Genomic DNA, 15,349 nt, shown 5'->3' with positions numbered 1-15,349 from the left:
GATTGTGATGTAGTGTGATGCATTGTGATACATTGTGATGCATTGTGATGTAGTGTGATACATTGTGATGCATTGTGATGAGTGTGATGGATTGTGATGCATCACAAACTTTTATACTGTTTAGCCAAAAAATATATCGTGCATGGTATATTCTCCAAACTGGCTACGCTAGAACAACCAAAAACTACACATCGAGCTCGAGTTTTCGTTCGAGCTTTTATTATTACTTGAAATATCGGTGTGGATTTAACAAAACGTCAAAAAGAATTTAAACGCATGGTGCGAGTTCAACCATGAAATATGAATTATGAATATGATGAAACGTTTGCTCTTTGCGATAACTATACATCATTTTATCGCAGTCGCACAGAATCATCGGAAAAAAGGTTCTATCAAAATGTTATAAAGGAAATAATGGAAACAAAACTACAGTTTTATAATATAGTCCGTTTCTACGTTTGTAAACATGCGGACGATTGTTCGGTTGAGTAAACAACGTATCATACTTTTAATCAAAAAGCATTTTAAAAACTCAAAAGAATCAAAACAATCAAGACATTTAAAAGAATCAAAAAAATGTTTTCATTCAAAATGGCAAGGAATTTATCTTTTAATTTTATGATGAAAACGTATGACTGATGAGAATCGATTGAGCATTGAAGCACTCACCTCCATATAAGGTGAACTGTGTGTCGTTTGTGCATGCCGATTGGATAGAAATTGGAATGCTATGATTAAAGGTCACCTGAAATGCTTGATATAACTTTGCTTCATATGAAAGCTTAGCTAATGATTAGCCTATTCGCCAAATTTGAAAGTCCAATGTTTTATATTTTATGAGATATGGTCTTCTGAATTCATGACATTGACGATTTCCGAAGGTCGAATTCAAATAAGTCATACAAGTTTAATCAATTTATGCTTTGTAATGGCGGGCAAGTGAACTATAAAATGACTTTAAAATCATGAAAAATCTCTTGGCTTATGTAAAAATCTTAAAATATGGCAAACTATTGTCGTTTTTATGGATGTTGATGAAGCGAAAAGAAAATTTAATAAAAGATTCACGATGACATGGTATCCGGATTAAAGTGTAGCATATACTTTGGACTTTTCTCAAGAAAATGGACATTTATCTTCTGTGTAATACAGTACGATGTTGACGAATGATATGAGTCTTGGCAAGGACTGCTTTCTTTCATGTACCAATTATATATAACGGACTTGGGCAAACGAAACAATGAACTCTTCTCAAATTGATTCATTTTGTGTTCTATGTGCAAGGATTTAAATAATTGAATGGCCTCGCTTTTACAGAATTTAAAATTGAGAGATTGAGGGTAACAAAGGAAAAGGGTCGTTTCGTTTCTCTTTATAACAGCTGAGTAAAATGCTTGAAAGAAATGTGTTTGTACAGACATAAGTCACACATATTTGTAAAAGATGACAGTGATGGACTTTTTTATTATTAGAAAACATTTCTTTGAGTTGTCATAGTTAGTAGCCATGTAATCCAGCAACTGTGTTTTATCGGCTTGTGACATGTTATTTTCACAGCTATACACAAAATACTTATTTGTTCTTAATTCTACCTTTCAAAACTGTGTTATAAAACTATTGGGTATATTTGTTAATGAGCCTTAGCTATGGAACTTTTATTCATGCCTTTGTGATTTATTAGCCTATTTTTGTCTAAAGCTTGGGAGTTCTATTTGTTTCCTACTTTTTGCATCTTGGTAAGGATTTGAATAGCTTTAAACAGCCATTGACACTATCAGAAATAGTGTATAAAAGAGAAAGATATTGTTTTGCTAATCATTGAAAGAAATCTTGTTATCAAAAAAATTAATCATGGTTTTATGACAAGACATTTAGTCACAGGTATGACTGTATGAGCAAAAGAAGACAGTCATAGACTTTTATTGATAGACTTGTTAGCAAACATTTCTTAAAGGTCATCATAGTTACAATATAATTTCACGACTGTTATGACATATCTTTCCTCTGTCATTAAAAGCGTAACATAGGGATATAGAATAAATATTGTATTCATTTCGTCTTCATTGTCATTTCTATCCTGTTAAACTCATGCCATTTTGTTTATTATAGATTTTGAGTGTCCCCAGGTACATAGAATATTTCCTCTTAACTTATTTAATTTAAAATCTATTCTCAAAAATATTTAACCTTTTTCTTTTCGCTATTTAATTCTCATGGTTCAGCTATCTGACTCTTGAAAATTGCTTAATGTACATTTAAAGACAATATATTGTCTTGCATTGTGATATTGATATTGCATAATGAAGTTTTTATAAAATTCATTGGTGATTACTCTGTAGTTGTTTTCAAATGACTCACATCTCTTCTCTGTTACATCATAATCATGCATTCGTTGTGTAACTGTTATCATTGGTAGATGTATTATATCATTTCAATCCAAGATGTCTTCCCTATCAATCACAGCTGAGTCCTCAAATAAAAGTAAAAAAAGAAAACAATTTTAGCCCTGTAGAATGCTCTCTTCTTGTTGAGCTTGTGGAGAAAAATTTGGATGCAATACGAGGGCAATTTTCAAGTAGCATAACAAATGCAAAAAAACAAGAGTTGTGGGAGAAGATAACCTCGCAAATAAACAGCTTGGGGTTTGAAAATCGCACGCCAAAAGAAGTGCGTGAAAAATGGAGAAACCTGGCACAGATTGCTAAAAAAACCAATGCTGGAATAATGAGTTCGCAAAGAAAAACAGGGGGAGGTCCTGCGACAAAACCACCACCTTTAACAACGGAGAAAATCATAAATATTTTGGGAGATGAAACTTCATTCTCAGGTATTCAAGGAGGCTTCGAGTCTGGTGGTACATTTGTAGGTAATTATGATCTTTAAAATCTCATTCTTTAAAATGCATAGAAGAATTCTGCGTAAATGAATAAGCAGAAGCAAAATGCTACTTTGTTATTGTCTTTTGCTTACGTTTTAATACAACACAAGGGATTTTAAATTTTCCCGCCATTACGCTAAACATAACAAAATAATTTATACCAACCAACCCATCCCGAAATAAAATGGCCGGCTTGAATTAACCGAATATGTCTTCAGGATGGAGTATTGCCAAAGTTGTTTTACGAAGAATTCGATGCTATAAATACAAAGTACGAAATATGATTTCTATATGCTGAATGAGACAATTGTATTGATTTAAGTTTTGATTATTTATTTGCATAATGGAAAAATATACAGTAAAACAAAAAAAGGTAATACGTTTTCATCTTTTCATTGTGCTATGTTTTTTTAACGTTTTGCAGAGAAAGAGAGTAATTCATTTCACTTGAGCACTTTGGTCGAAACCGACGAAGAAGATGAGGGTGGTGAGGACATGGAATTAAGCAAGACTCCAATACCAACAACATCCACACTATCACAATGTGAGCATTTAATTATGTTTATATCCATTGTTGTATTCATAGCTTATAAAGTGTATTTGTGCATTGTATTGAACTTAATTCACAGGCGAAGAATCAAGAACATTCAAAAGGAAACGACCAAAGACTCAAGGAGAGATGAAAAATGATGTTCAGCAACTTCATGTTGAGGTTCTTCAACTGGAAAAGAAAAAATGTTGTTTGAGAAGCACAACCTAGAGTTGAAGAAAAGAAAACTCGAACTACAAGTACAGTTACTTGAGAGGATAGTTGAAATCAGTGAACAACCCCCTTCATTTTTTCTTTTAATAAACTAGTCAACTGAAATATGTTTGTGCCATATGCTCCCTTGCTGCTATTCCATCTGTTTCTCCTGCATCCAGCAAAACATCTTCATTTTCTTCTTCCAGTGCATCTTCTCCAAACTCATCTTCTTCAACTCAGGCTCTTGCCTTAGAATGCAAATGTTATGCAATACTGCACAAGCCATTATAATGGTGCAGACTCTATCTGGTTTCATCCTAAATAGAGTAAACATGCTTGCTAGGATTTGATGTTGTATTAAGGCTCATAAAGACTCACTGATACCTTATTTCTGAATGCAAAACATGAAACCTTCTTTTCCAAATGCCAATGGTTCTTTCAACCAAACACCTTGTTTTTTATGTGCCTTGTTAAATTTTTTCTGGCATGGATGCACTGGATGGAGGTATGGAGTCATCAAAAATGACCGTAAGGCATATCCACTGTCCCCCAACAGCACATCATTATTTGCTGCATGATCCATTTCTTCCAACCTTCTACCAATGGTAGAGGACCGGAAGATGAATGAATAATGACATGATCCTGGCCATCGTGCTACCACATTGATAAATTTGCCTGCATAAAATTAATTTTTGGAAATTTTTTTTTAAGTAGGTTGTATTAATACTTTTAGGATAAATTAAGTGGATAACTTTGTAAAATTCTATTGTTATGATTACGTATTATATTATGATTATTGAAGTGTATTATATTATGGTTCTTGAAGTCTAGTACATTATGGTTTTGAATATTAATTAAACATGTTTAATATGTTCATATTTACCTTTGTCATCACAAATGACTTGAACATTTATGCTGTGGTATCCTTTTCTATCTACATAATTTGGCTTGTTTTGGAAGGAGCAATTATACGTATATGTGTGCCATCAACGCAGCCAATGGCGCAGGGAAAACACGCAATTTGATACATCCCAGTACAAATAGCATTTTTTCCCTCATTTGTTGATGGGAAATTGATGTAGTCTGCGTGCTTAGAAGCCAATGCAAGTGCGACTTTACGCACTACTCTCGAAACAGTGGCTTTATCATAACCGTGAGTATCGCCAATGACTTGCAAAAAGCTCCAGGACGCAAAGACACGAAGAGCAATGACCAATTGCTCTTCGGTTGACAAGGCTTTGTTACGGTTTGTTGTTGGCCGTACATCATTTGCAATTAATCGTGAGATATGCTGCAACGATTCTCGGCCAAATCTGTACCGTTTTCGGAGGTCATTGTCGGAAAAACCATGCCATGGAAGATGTCGATTAAAAACTCGAGGTAAACGTTGCCGATCGATTACATTTCGCTCAAAATATCTATAAGACGTATTAAAAGCCGCCATATTTAACTGTGTTTTGAAAAGTTAACTATGCTCCACAGCATAGTTAACTTTAAAGAACATTGAATGTTTTATGCAGTGCGGTATTTGAAATTAAATGAAGATACGATCTTCGCACTTTGCTGGGCACCTTTTTTTAGCAATCAAGCCAACTTTGTCTCTCATTATCTAAACATACGTAGAGATGGATTTACTATGGATGTTGGAGGAGGGTCATACCCGTCTTATCAATAGTAACACACTCAAAGTAGCTTTCAAAATCTAATCTAAACCAAAGCATGCCCTATACAAATTCCTCTTGGATCAATCTCTGGCTTATACATCCAGGAGTCACTATCATTTAATCATTTTTTAAAATGCTCCTTAAGGTTTCTCAAAACAATGATAAAGTCATAAAAACCAATGAAATAAAACATTTGCAAGTTCTAAATATACAATAATGTAGAAAAATGCAATAACAGGCCTGGCATAACTCACTGTAAATTTTAAATAGATTTTTTTTTGTCTTTGGTGACCCAATCTACAATTCAGCATTTGCATGACATTGCCAAAATTATGAACACGTTCAAAAGTACCATGTTTTTGGCTATGTGCATGTATGGAAGCAAGCAATGATGCAACAAAATAATATCTATCAAATTGAAAAATATAAGTCAATGATTTCAATAACTCTTGGTTCAAAATGTTGTTGTGCTGAAGCTAACAATCAACAAAATAGAGGAAATTTTTTAATCATATTAATAATAAGTAATTGCACCGTTTGCAAAAACATGGACTTCTAAGTTCTTCTCATCCTTCAGACTCATGCTAATTTGATTTGAAAGTTAAAAACTCACTTGCGCAAGTTTCTTTCCAAATTGCACAAGAAACCATGCTATTACCTACATGCAAATTTATTCATCATTTTAACTCATACCTTGCTAACTTTTGAAATAACCAATTATGATGCAACTGTTAACACCAATAATCATTTAATGATCATGCCATTCATGAACTGGAGAACAAAGACAAACAAAAGGGAACCAATGATTACAAAGAACATATTTTATAACTAAAATGAAAATATTCACATCATTTTGTTAAGATAAAGATAAATGCTGATAATCATGATATATGTTTATGCTTCAAAACACATTTATGAATGGTGAGTATTACCTTCTTGAACTTATGAAGTAACCATCCTTCCTCTAAATTGCTTTTGTTAAAGCATTCACCCCCTCCTGACTCTGTCATAAAATAACCACCTCTCCTAACAGGTGCTTTAGTAAAAGTTTTCTTTCCGTGAAATGTTTTCAATTTTTTGCCACTTTAGGAATGCATTTTTGTAACGTTTGTTTCTTCTGCAATTTGCCAGCTGCATGTTTCACAATGAAAACTAGATGCAAATTTTTATTGTCAAGCAGATGAATTTTTAAATTTCAAAGAAACCAACAACAAGTTCACTGTCAAAATTTTAAATTGTGTTGAAATCAAGTAATTTCCGTTTGCAGCCGTCATCTTTTTAGTCTTTATGCAAATCGATTTGAATTGAATGACAACACAACAAATGGTCAAATTATTAGTAAGCATTTGTTAACTCAATACACATTGTTTAATGTATCAATGCTCATATGTAATTTATAGCTTTAATGGAAAGTCATGTACATTTAGAAATCTGGACGAATCGGTCAATTTGACCGTTTCCTCAACTCAATGCTCAACTCTATCCTCTCTGTCATTAAAATTAAACCAAGAACAAGTATCCCCTCACCTAAATATAATAAAGTATGAGATACTTTGTGTCGTTCTTCTTGCATACTAATCTTGACACAGTCTTCGTTTGAAAGACGTTTTAGCAGCATTCAACTCAATAAATGTTGAAAAACACAGTGCAAGAGTGTGTAAGACGACAATTAAATGTAAAAGAGACCTCCGATCGTAGTACGGGGATTTCCGGCTGCTAGACAAAACCTACCACGCATGCGCCATATTTCCGCAAAAACTTGAAATGTTATACAACACATTCAAAACCTACGGTAAACGTTGAATATTTACTTTGCACTTGGTGTGTATGATTTTAAAGAGCAATAAACGTCTGAATTCAAGTTTAAAAGCTTGAAACATTTGGGAACTTTCTACATCAAACAAAGTTATATCGATAATTTCAAGTTGCTTCGTCTCTGGAACGGCCGCAAACCCCCCTTTTGCTGGAAAAAAAAACAAAAAAAATTGAATGATAATAAAAAATGACAGGAAAGTTTTAGTTTTAAACAAGTTCAAAGAGTTCGGCTCCCTTTTCACAATCTCCTGGACCACCCTGGCCAAGGTTCTAAACTAAGCATTCTTAAACTAATTTTATTTGCAATGTTTAGAAACATTTTTCTGAGAAACTTTGTATAGTTACAACAAAATTTGCGGACTTCATACTAAAAAACCTATTTTTGTAGGTATCACACACATTGATTCAAGTTGAAATTGAAATATTTTAGATGCAAAGATGATATTGATATCCCTATCAAAAAAGAAACTAAAAGTCCAGCAATATTAACTTGGATCGTTTCATATGCTGGACATAGAAGACCTGTAGTAGACATCAAAACAGTCCCCATAAAACATTGAAACAACAAAACTTTCAAAAAATACATGGAAAGAATGATCTATTGTTAAACATCACAACCAAATGTACTACAAAAACAAAAGCTTGTACTTCTAAATGTGTTTTTGGCTCCACATAAACCAATTTTCGATCATGTGACGATACTTCCTGCAGGTAATTTAGCCTTATCAGGAATTTAAGTTGAATGATTTTGCTGCACTTGATAAGTCCTTTAGGCAATTTACTAAACAATATTGTGTGTCGACTGCGCATACAAATTGGATGGCATACAGTCCCAATAACGAATCGGTAGACACATAACTGCTTTGTGTTAACGCGCAAAGGAGAAAAAACTGCAACACAAAGTATAGTGCTATCAAGATAATTTTTTACAAAAGAAACATAGAGCTTAACATGAACGATCTGACTTTTGTGGACTGTAACATACCCACAATTGTGGGCATTGCAGTTGCTGTCCAATTTATACATATTGTATATACTTTCTATCTTATTTGGTATAATTTTGTCGTAATTAATGTCAGAATAATCACCTAAAGCTTACCCATTTCATTGACTTATGGCAGGATTGGCTCTCCAAATGCTACCCTCTAATTAACCTTTGTGCGAGACAAGATTTTCTTTCATTCTGAACTGCAGTGATTGTTAAAACCACTGCAGTGGCTAATCTAAAACTAAACACTAGGATACGTGCAAACAGTTATCCACATAATTTGAAAATATATTTCAGTTTTAATTTAAGCTGGATTTGCACTTCATGGTAAAACGGTAAATGGTACGCATCAAGGAAACTTTCCGTTTATAAATTTCCTCTTGTTTCGTGGACATTTTAAAAGCAGATATGCATTATCATTGAAGTGTTCGTAAGTAATATTTTTGAAGTTTTATATCTTAAGTGGAAACACCATACTATATTTTTACATCAGTAAACACAAACACTAAGATAAATTTTATTGATTTAAATTGATTGAAGCTTTTTAGTAGCTTGCAAAAACAAAACTACATAGCACTTGATGAATAAATTTGTTAATTTCTACCCATGGTCTTCTCCCACTAGCAAAGTAACTTACTTTATTAAAATATGTTGCTATGTTTTCATTTATTTATATCTAAAATTGTAGTCTTGTGGAAAGGCAGCAAAAGTAGATAGCCCCAAATTCAAAGGAAAATACATACTTTGTATATCATCCTTACCATTGGCAATCACATCTTTTTCTTCTTCACAAACAACTTTTTGTTCTGAAAGACTGGTTTCAATATCATTGTTAACATCACGGTCTTTTACAATCCCATGATCCTCGGCAGTTTCATCCATCCTAAAATTGCAAGCAACACGATCTAACACTGTAGCGTACAAGAGTGGACTTTTAACAAAACAATTCAGTAACGTCGGATGCATGTTGCTTGACATTAACTTACGTGAAAATTGGAAGATTGTCGATGATCTTTGTCACAATTACTGTGGCAACAAAACCAACATGATTAAAAACAATTACAAAAATCATTCATATATTGAACACCAAGAAATGATGAAAAGACATCAAAACATTCGGAAAAAGTCCACAACTACTGGTTATCAATTATCAAGCCTCAATAATACATGGTTTTAAGTAGCAATCACCTTAGCAACTTCACCATACAAAATATGGTCTTCTTTGGTGAGAATTCGGTACATTCTATTTGGGTGCGTTTGGTGAGAATTCTGGAGTGAATTTTGGGTAGTTCCTCTTCATCCAACTTACAAATTTCTTCCCACAAATTCGATGCTTGTCAGTGACAGATGACTTTAGAAGTGGAGTACTTGGAAAAATGCTGAATTTAGAAAAGAAAAATCAAGTTTATATAAGTCGATAAACCAATTTGAAATCACCTATTTCTTGATAATTTATATAATTAAGCAAGTGCGATGTAATCAGTTAATACAAATGAACAATAAAGTAAATGTTCAGTAAAATAAAATAAAAGTAAAATAAAAATTTTGGTAAATAAACAGGGCACTCCACAACCACTGAATAAGAGAAGGTTACAACTTATGTATTATGGTATCATTCCAAAGAGTATGGTGATGGGTTGAATACACTTCATGAGAAAAACATTCTTCATACTTGACATAATAAACATTGGGACATCTTTTATCAATGACATTTTTTCAAACATACAATGAGAAAACGAACTTCTAGAGAAGTTTTTTAAAGCGCGTTGATCGAAATAAACATCAATGTTAAATTACATTTCAATGATCTCTAACTTGTAATCGAAAATCTCACCATAAACCTAAGTATTTCGCAGTAAAACCTGACTAGATTTGCACCCATATTTTGCAAATCTTCTCTTACAAAGTGCACTAGTCAAAAACGTACTTGTCCAATTTTATTCCGAGTTAAAATAAAACTGACAAAAACAAGAGTCCAGTTAGATATAATGGTACAGAAGAACAGCAAAATTTAATAAAAATCATTAACTATATATTGTACTTTTCACCTTAGATTCTAGACAGAAGATCTAGACCCTAGACCCCAGATCTAGAAAATCTAGACCCCTTGCCCAGGCAAGTGAGGTTTCTCTCAGTCTGTGGTGAATGTCGACCTTTACTCTCGTCGTGTGAACTGCCACTTGACAAAATTGGCGAGCAAATAATTCCGTCAAATATATTTTTTTTCCCAGTCAGTTTTGGTTTTTCCATGCTACACAATAAAATGAGCTGTAACGGAAAACTTTTCATATAATTTTAATAGGATTTTCATTTGAAAGATAATAGAATTTTGAATCTTACCATAATGTCTTCAACCGTCTTTCGCCATCGTTTCCAGACTCCGCCCAGGATTATCGCTCACGATGTGCTTCCACTTTTCATGAAAAATGAAAAAGAGTAACTGATGCATTTTATTCAATATTCGGTTAATGTAATATTTTTTGTATTTTACTCATATGACATACGAAAAAACATTTACCTCTGAGAATGTATTGAATGTATTGTATTTCATAATTCATTTCTACGTAAAACTTAGACTCAAGACTTTAAGTTTAATGGTCAACTTTTTAAAGATGCAACCTTTTGAACTATAGTCTTTTGTATGAAAATTCGTGAACTATAGTCTTTTGCATGAAAATTCGTGAACTATAGTCTTTGGCATGAAAATTCGTGAAGTAAAGTCTTTTGCATGAAAATTCGTGAACTATAGTCTTTTGCATGAAAATTCGTGAAATATAGTCTTTTGCATGAAAAATCGTGAACCATAGTCTTTTGAATGAAAAACCGTGATCTATAGTTTTTTTATTAAAATGCTTGAACTATAGCCTTTTGCATTAAAAATCGTGAACTATAGGCTTTTGCATGAAAAGCTTCCATCAAAAAGGTTCCGATCATATTACGGAATATTGCGATGACTTCACGAGCCTACTACGCATACGTCATTTTCCCGCGAAAACTTGAAATATTTTTCTTGTCGTCTTGTTGTTAAAGCATTGTTAAGTTATTTTAAACGTATTCACTTCCAGTTTTAAACCTTTTAAAAGTTAAAGAAATTAAACAACGTTATCTTATCTAATAAGATTGTATTCACAAGTGTGTCTGGATTGTTTGCTAACTCTGCCAGGTATCTATTTCAATTTGAGTATCTACTTTATGCACAGGTGGGGAAAATGCATTTCCTACGTTTAAAAATTGTTTGTTGTTGTTGTGCATTGGTTTTGTAAAGAATGTCGAAGACAGAAAAAGAAGAGCTCAGTGATTATGAACTCCAAAGACTTGCTAAAATCAAACAAAACCTTGATTTCCTCGAGAATTTGGGCAAGTGCATTTTAGCCTTCATTCGTGAAGCCCAATGTGTTTATGTTGGTATATTTTTGCGTTTATAAAGGTATTGAAGTGGACAGGCCTGCATATCTTCCGAAGCAACGAACAAAGAAGAGAAAAATTGACGAAGACAGTAGCAGTGATGAAGAATGGTTACCTGGAAAAGATGAAAATTTTTTGCTAAAGAAAGTAAAGCCAAGTGAGTTAGCTTAAAGACAACTTGCTAATCTATATTTTGTCAGTGAAAAGCACTTTTTAAATATGAATTTGTTTTGTTTTCAGTCTTTAAATCAACATTTAGAAGCAGTTCCGTCACCAAGAAATCTTCAAATAAACAGGTAGCTATATCGTTAAGAAAAGATGAAAAGAAATGATTGACTATACATTCATATATTCTTATTAAATTTTACTTACAAAATTTTTGCAGGCTTCTTCGAAAAATTTTGTGCTCCTTCAACCTCGTCAAATAATGATTTTAATTCATCTGTTGATGACAATTCAATGGTTAAAAATAATGATGAAAAAGCTAAATGTAATATTAAAAGAAAATCAATCAAACATAAATGTAAATATCTAAAAAATATACCTTCAAGACGATCTTCGAGAAACTCGTCAAGAAAGAACTATACTGAAGAAGAAGTACCTGACGATGATCATTATATTTGTACGTATTTTACATATTCACGTCGACTCTCAACGTTTTTTTAAAGTTCGCTTTATAAACATAAGTTCATCATTGTGATTTCATCTTTTCGTTATAGATTGTGAGCAGTGCAATGATTTTTACTATGGCGAATGTCCATCGCACAATTTTCACATCATTGAAGATAGCACAATGAGATCAAGAAAGGGAACATCAAATGCTTTGAAGACACTTCCTGAAGATCTTTACGTAATACCTTCTACCATACCTGAAGCAGGCATGGGTGTGTTTGCAAATAAAAAGTTAGAGATCAACACTCGTTTTGGACCATACAGAGGAGAGAAAGTTTTGCTTGATGATTTAGAGGAAGGAAGAGATACTTCGTACATGTGGGAGGTAAACATATCGTCTGAATTTTTTTTTTGTTTTATTCAAATACTTTCTGCTTGTTCCATTAACACCATCCAGCTAAAGAATGTACGGCTTTGGCACTACTGTTTACCTGTTGGTGTTTATAGATTCTACAAGAAGGAAAGATTCGATATTATATTGATGGTAAAGATTCAACTCAAGGCAACTGGATGAGATTTGTGAATTGTGCTCGATCTTCAGATGAACAAAATATAATTGCATATCAACATCATGGTGAAATTTACTACCGAGTTTATAAAGAGATTGAGGCAGATAAAGAGCTGCTTGTTTGGTACGGGGATGAATTTGCGGAACAACTAGGAGTATCATTGTTTGACGAGGAAGACGACGAGAAACATTTTGAAGGTTAGTTACCTGGTATTGTATGATAATTTAATTTTTTATATAGTGATCTTATGATATCTAACTATTCTTTTATAGTTGGAGGTCACAGCTGCAGACATTGTGGAAGGATGTTTACTTATCTTAATTTCTTAGAGAAACATTTAAAAAGATGTCCACGCTTGTTTGTACAAAGCTATGGGAATGTCCACATTGTAGTCGAAAGTACAGTAGCGAGGACTACCTAAATGTTCATATAAAAAATGAATGCAGAAAAAATCCACTGTTACAACACAAATTGTCGTGTAAGGAAACGAATATTTCTTCTGTTGGCAATGATAAACGTCGAAGCAATAGTGGAAACTGTGTTTTGAAATTATCGCAGAGAGTTAAAGAAAATTATGCCGGAGAGAAACATGACGGATTGAGACGTTATCAATGTGAACATTGTGGTAAAACATTTACAAGGCTCTCTCACTTGAATCAACACGTTAGAATTCATACTGGAGAAAAACCTTATCAATGTGAACATTGTGGTAAAACATTTACACAGCTTGGTGACATGAATAGACACGTTAGAATTCATACTGGAGAAAACCTTATAAATGTGAACATTGTGGTAAAACATTTACAGTGCTTGGTTCCTTGAATCAACACGTTAGAATTCATACTGGAGAAAAACCTTATAAATGTGAACATTGTGGTAAAACATTTACAGTGCTTGGTTCCTTGAATCAACACGTTAGAATTCATACTGGAGAAAAACCTTATCAATGTGAACATTGTGGTAAAACATTTACACAGCTTGGTTCCTTGAATCAACACGTTAGAATTCATACTGGAGAAAAACCTTAAAATGTGAACATTGTGGTAAAACATTTACAGTGCTTGGTTCCTTGAATCAACACGTTAGAATTCATACTGGAGAAAAACCTTATCAATGTGAACATTGTGGTAAAACATTTAAAGTGCTTGGTTCCTTAAATCAACACGTTAGAATTCATACTGGAGAAAACCTTATAAATGTGAACATTGTGGTAAAACATTTACAGTGCTTGGTTCCTTGAATCAACACGTTAAATTCATACTGGAAAAACCTTATCAATGTAAACATTGTGGTAAAACATTTACAGTGCTTGGCTCCTTGAATCAACACGTTAGAATTCATACTGGAGAAAAGCCTTATCAATGTGAAAATTGTGGTAAATCATTTACACATCTTCATCACTTGACTCAACACGTTAGAATTCATACTGGAGAAAAACCTTATCAATGTGAACATTGTGGTAAAACATTCACACATCTTAATAGCTTGAAACTACATAAAAATATCCAACATTAAAACATTTTATAAATTACGAGTAAAGTATGTGTGCAGTGATAACAAATTTCGTGGATGATTATGTAAATTTAGTAAATATTTTCAAAAAATTTTTTGCAGTTGAGTTGAATATAAACAATATATTATTTATTCACGTGAACATCGAGAATGACGTCATTATAATGTATAGTAAATATAACATTCTTTGTAAAACTCTGTGTTGAACAACAGGTTTTCGTTCGCAAATCATTTTAGTGGAATCAAATCATGAACGGCTGTGAAAATAAGTTTAGTATGCAAGATTTGCCAGATAGATGATGGTGAAGACTGGTTGGGATGTGATTCATGTGGGCAGTGCAAATTTTATCTGAGAAAATCTTGGTTCGGCCCTGTTTCGGCTCTTTTTCAAAAAAGGAAGAGCAATACAAATGTACTCAGTAACTCAATAGTAAGTTAAGAATACAACGAGGTGCCGTAACTTTTTACACTTAGGGTAAGCTAACGGTGCTTGTTTAGTATGTGTTTTTGGTTTTTTAAGATCTGTGGTGATACCATGTCTTGCGCTTTGTATAGTTTTAATGAAACTTTGCGCTTTTGTAATGATTGGCAAAAACTCATTCGGTTATACGTACATTAGATGTAATTTTGTACACTTTCCGAAGAGAGTCTGATAATTCTTTCTGTTAGTTTTTTTACATTAATTGCGTTTGTATTGTTTCTTCGATGATTGCTGCATCTCCGTTTACATAATAGAAAACCCTCTATGTTAAATGCTTCCTCCTTACGAGAATCGCGAAATTTCAATTGCAGACTATAGCCTGCTTTGGTTTTTATCAAAAATCTTTTTGTGTTCCATGAAGTAAATGTGTGAAAACATTTTATGGTTGATTCAAATTGCGGCAGTGATAGGAAGTGTTTTTTTAAAATTTGCACTAATCTGGATCGTTAGTTCTTAACTGTAAAGAAAAACATAGGTAAGCTACGTTTACACTTGTCGTTCCTTAGCTTAAATCTTCAGTAACGAGAATTACTATACTTGTAGTTTTTCAACTTCAGTGACAAGAATTAATGTGCTTGTATTTGTTCATCTTCATTAACAATTAAGAATGATTTTACTTTTAGCTAGTTGTTCAACTTCAGCAAAGAGAATTAATATACTTATAGTTGTTCAACTTCAAT

At 33.0% G+C, this 15,349-nt stretch overlaps 3 protein-coding genes and 2 long non-coding RNA genes across 6 annotated transcripts; 3 read left to right on the top strand and 2 right to left on the bottom strand.

Moving 5' to 3' along the window:
- Positions 1 to 2,400: 2,400 nt before the first annotated feature.
- On the top strand, positions 2,401 to 3,746 carry LOC124457926 (the record flags this gene model as incomplete). The annotated part of the gene is made up of 2 exons (XM_047008070.1): positions 2,401 to 2,866; positions 3,303 to 3,746. Coding segments are annotated over 2 exons (732 nt in total), but the record flags the coding sequence as incomplete, so codon positions are not given.
- Positions 3,747 to 4,555: 809 nt separating this feature from the next.
- LOC124457924 lies at positions 4,556 to 11,916 on the top strand. Its single transcript, XR_006952889.1, has 4 exons — positions 4,556 to 5,003; positions 11,291 to 11,652; positions 11,736 to 11,791; positions 11,881 to 11,916. It is a non-coding gene; the product is annotated as an uncharacterized LOC124457924 (long non-coding RNA).
- LOC124457923 lies at positions 6,839 to 9,322 on the bottom strand. 2 transcript variants are annotated; one of them, XM_047008069.1, is made up of 3 exons: positions 9,279 to 9,322; positions 8,852 to 8,973; positions 6,839 to 7,250 (listed from the first exon to the last, which is right to left on the bottom strand). In XM_047008069.1, exons 1-3 carry the CDS (start codon positions 9,293 to 9,295, stop codon positions 7,075 to 7,077), a joined length of 315 nt encoding a protein of 104 aa, XP_046864025.1. In that variant the 5' UTR covers positions 9,296 to 9,322; the 3' UTR covers positions 6,839 to 7,074. The 2 variants fall into 2 exon arrangements, 1 of the variants encoding a protein (XP_046864025.1); XR_006952888.1 differs by lacking the exons at positions 6,839 to 7,250; positions 9,279 to 9,322 and adding an exon at positions 9,077 to 9,124 and having other exon boundaries at positions 8,510 to 8,973.
- On the bottom strand, positions 9,399 to 10,467 carry LOC124457925. Its single transcript, XR_006952890.1, has 3 exons — positions 10,431 to 10,467; positions 10,139 to 10,358; positions 9,399 to 9,469 (listed from the first exon to the last, which is right to left on the bottom strand). It is a non-coding gene; the product is annotated as an uncharacterized LOC124457925 (long non-coding RNA).
- Positions 11,917 to 11,954: 38 nt separating the features above from the next.
- LOC124457030 (histone-lysine N-methyltransferase PRDM9-like) lies at positions 11,955 to 13,255 on the top strand. Its single transcript, XM_047007330.1, has 4 exons — positions 11,955 to 12,117; positions 12,215 to 12,492; positions 12,615 to 12,873; positions 12,949 to 13,255. The coding sequence occupies exons 1-4, from the start codon at positions 11,955 to 11,957 to the stop codon at positions 13,095 to 13,097; spliced, it is 849 nt and encodes a 282-aa protein (XP_046863286.1). The 3' UTR covers positions 13,098 to 13,255.
- Positions 13,256 to 15,349: the final 2,094 nt, after the last annotated feature.

Source organism: Xenia sp. Carnegie-2017, unplaced genomic scaffold, assembly GCF_021976095.1.
Source record: "Xenia sp. Carnegie-2017 unplaced genomic scaffold, XeniaSp_v1 HiC_scaffold_6, whole genome shotgun sequence".
Taxonomy (NCBI): Eukaryota; Metazoa; Cnidaria; class Anthozoa; order Malacalcyonacea; family Xeniidae; genus Xenia; species Xenia sp. Carnegie-2017.
Note: the sequence above shows the minus strand (reverse complement) of the source record. Positions and strands in the feature narration are given on the sequence as shown.

Bases quoted from the DNA above. Each gene is read 5' to 3' on its own strand.
- LOC124457030 (XM_047007330.1), top strand. From the start codon at position 11,955: ATGGTTAAAAATAATGATGAAAAAGCTAAATGTAATATTAAAAGAAAA. The intron at 12,118-12,214 runs GTACGTATTTTA...TTTTCGTTATAG, and splicing joins TGACGATGATCATTATATTT to ATTGTGAGCAGTGCAATGAT. The intron at 12,874-12,948 runs GTTAGTTACCTG...ATTCTTTTATAG, and splicing joins CGACGAGAAACATTTTGAAG to TTGGAGGTCACAGCTGCAGA.
- LOC124457923 (XM_047008069.1), bottom strand. The intron at 7,251-8,851 runs GTAAGGATGATA...TTTTTTTTCCAG, and splicing joins AAAAGATGTGATTGCCAATG to CAAAAGGGGGGTTTGCGGCC.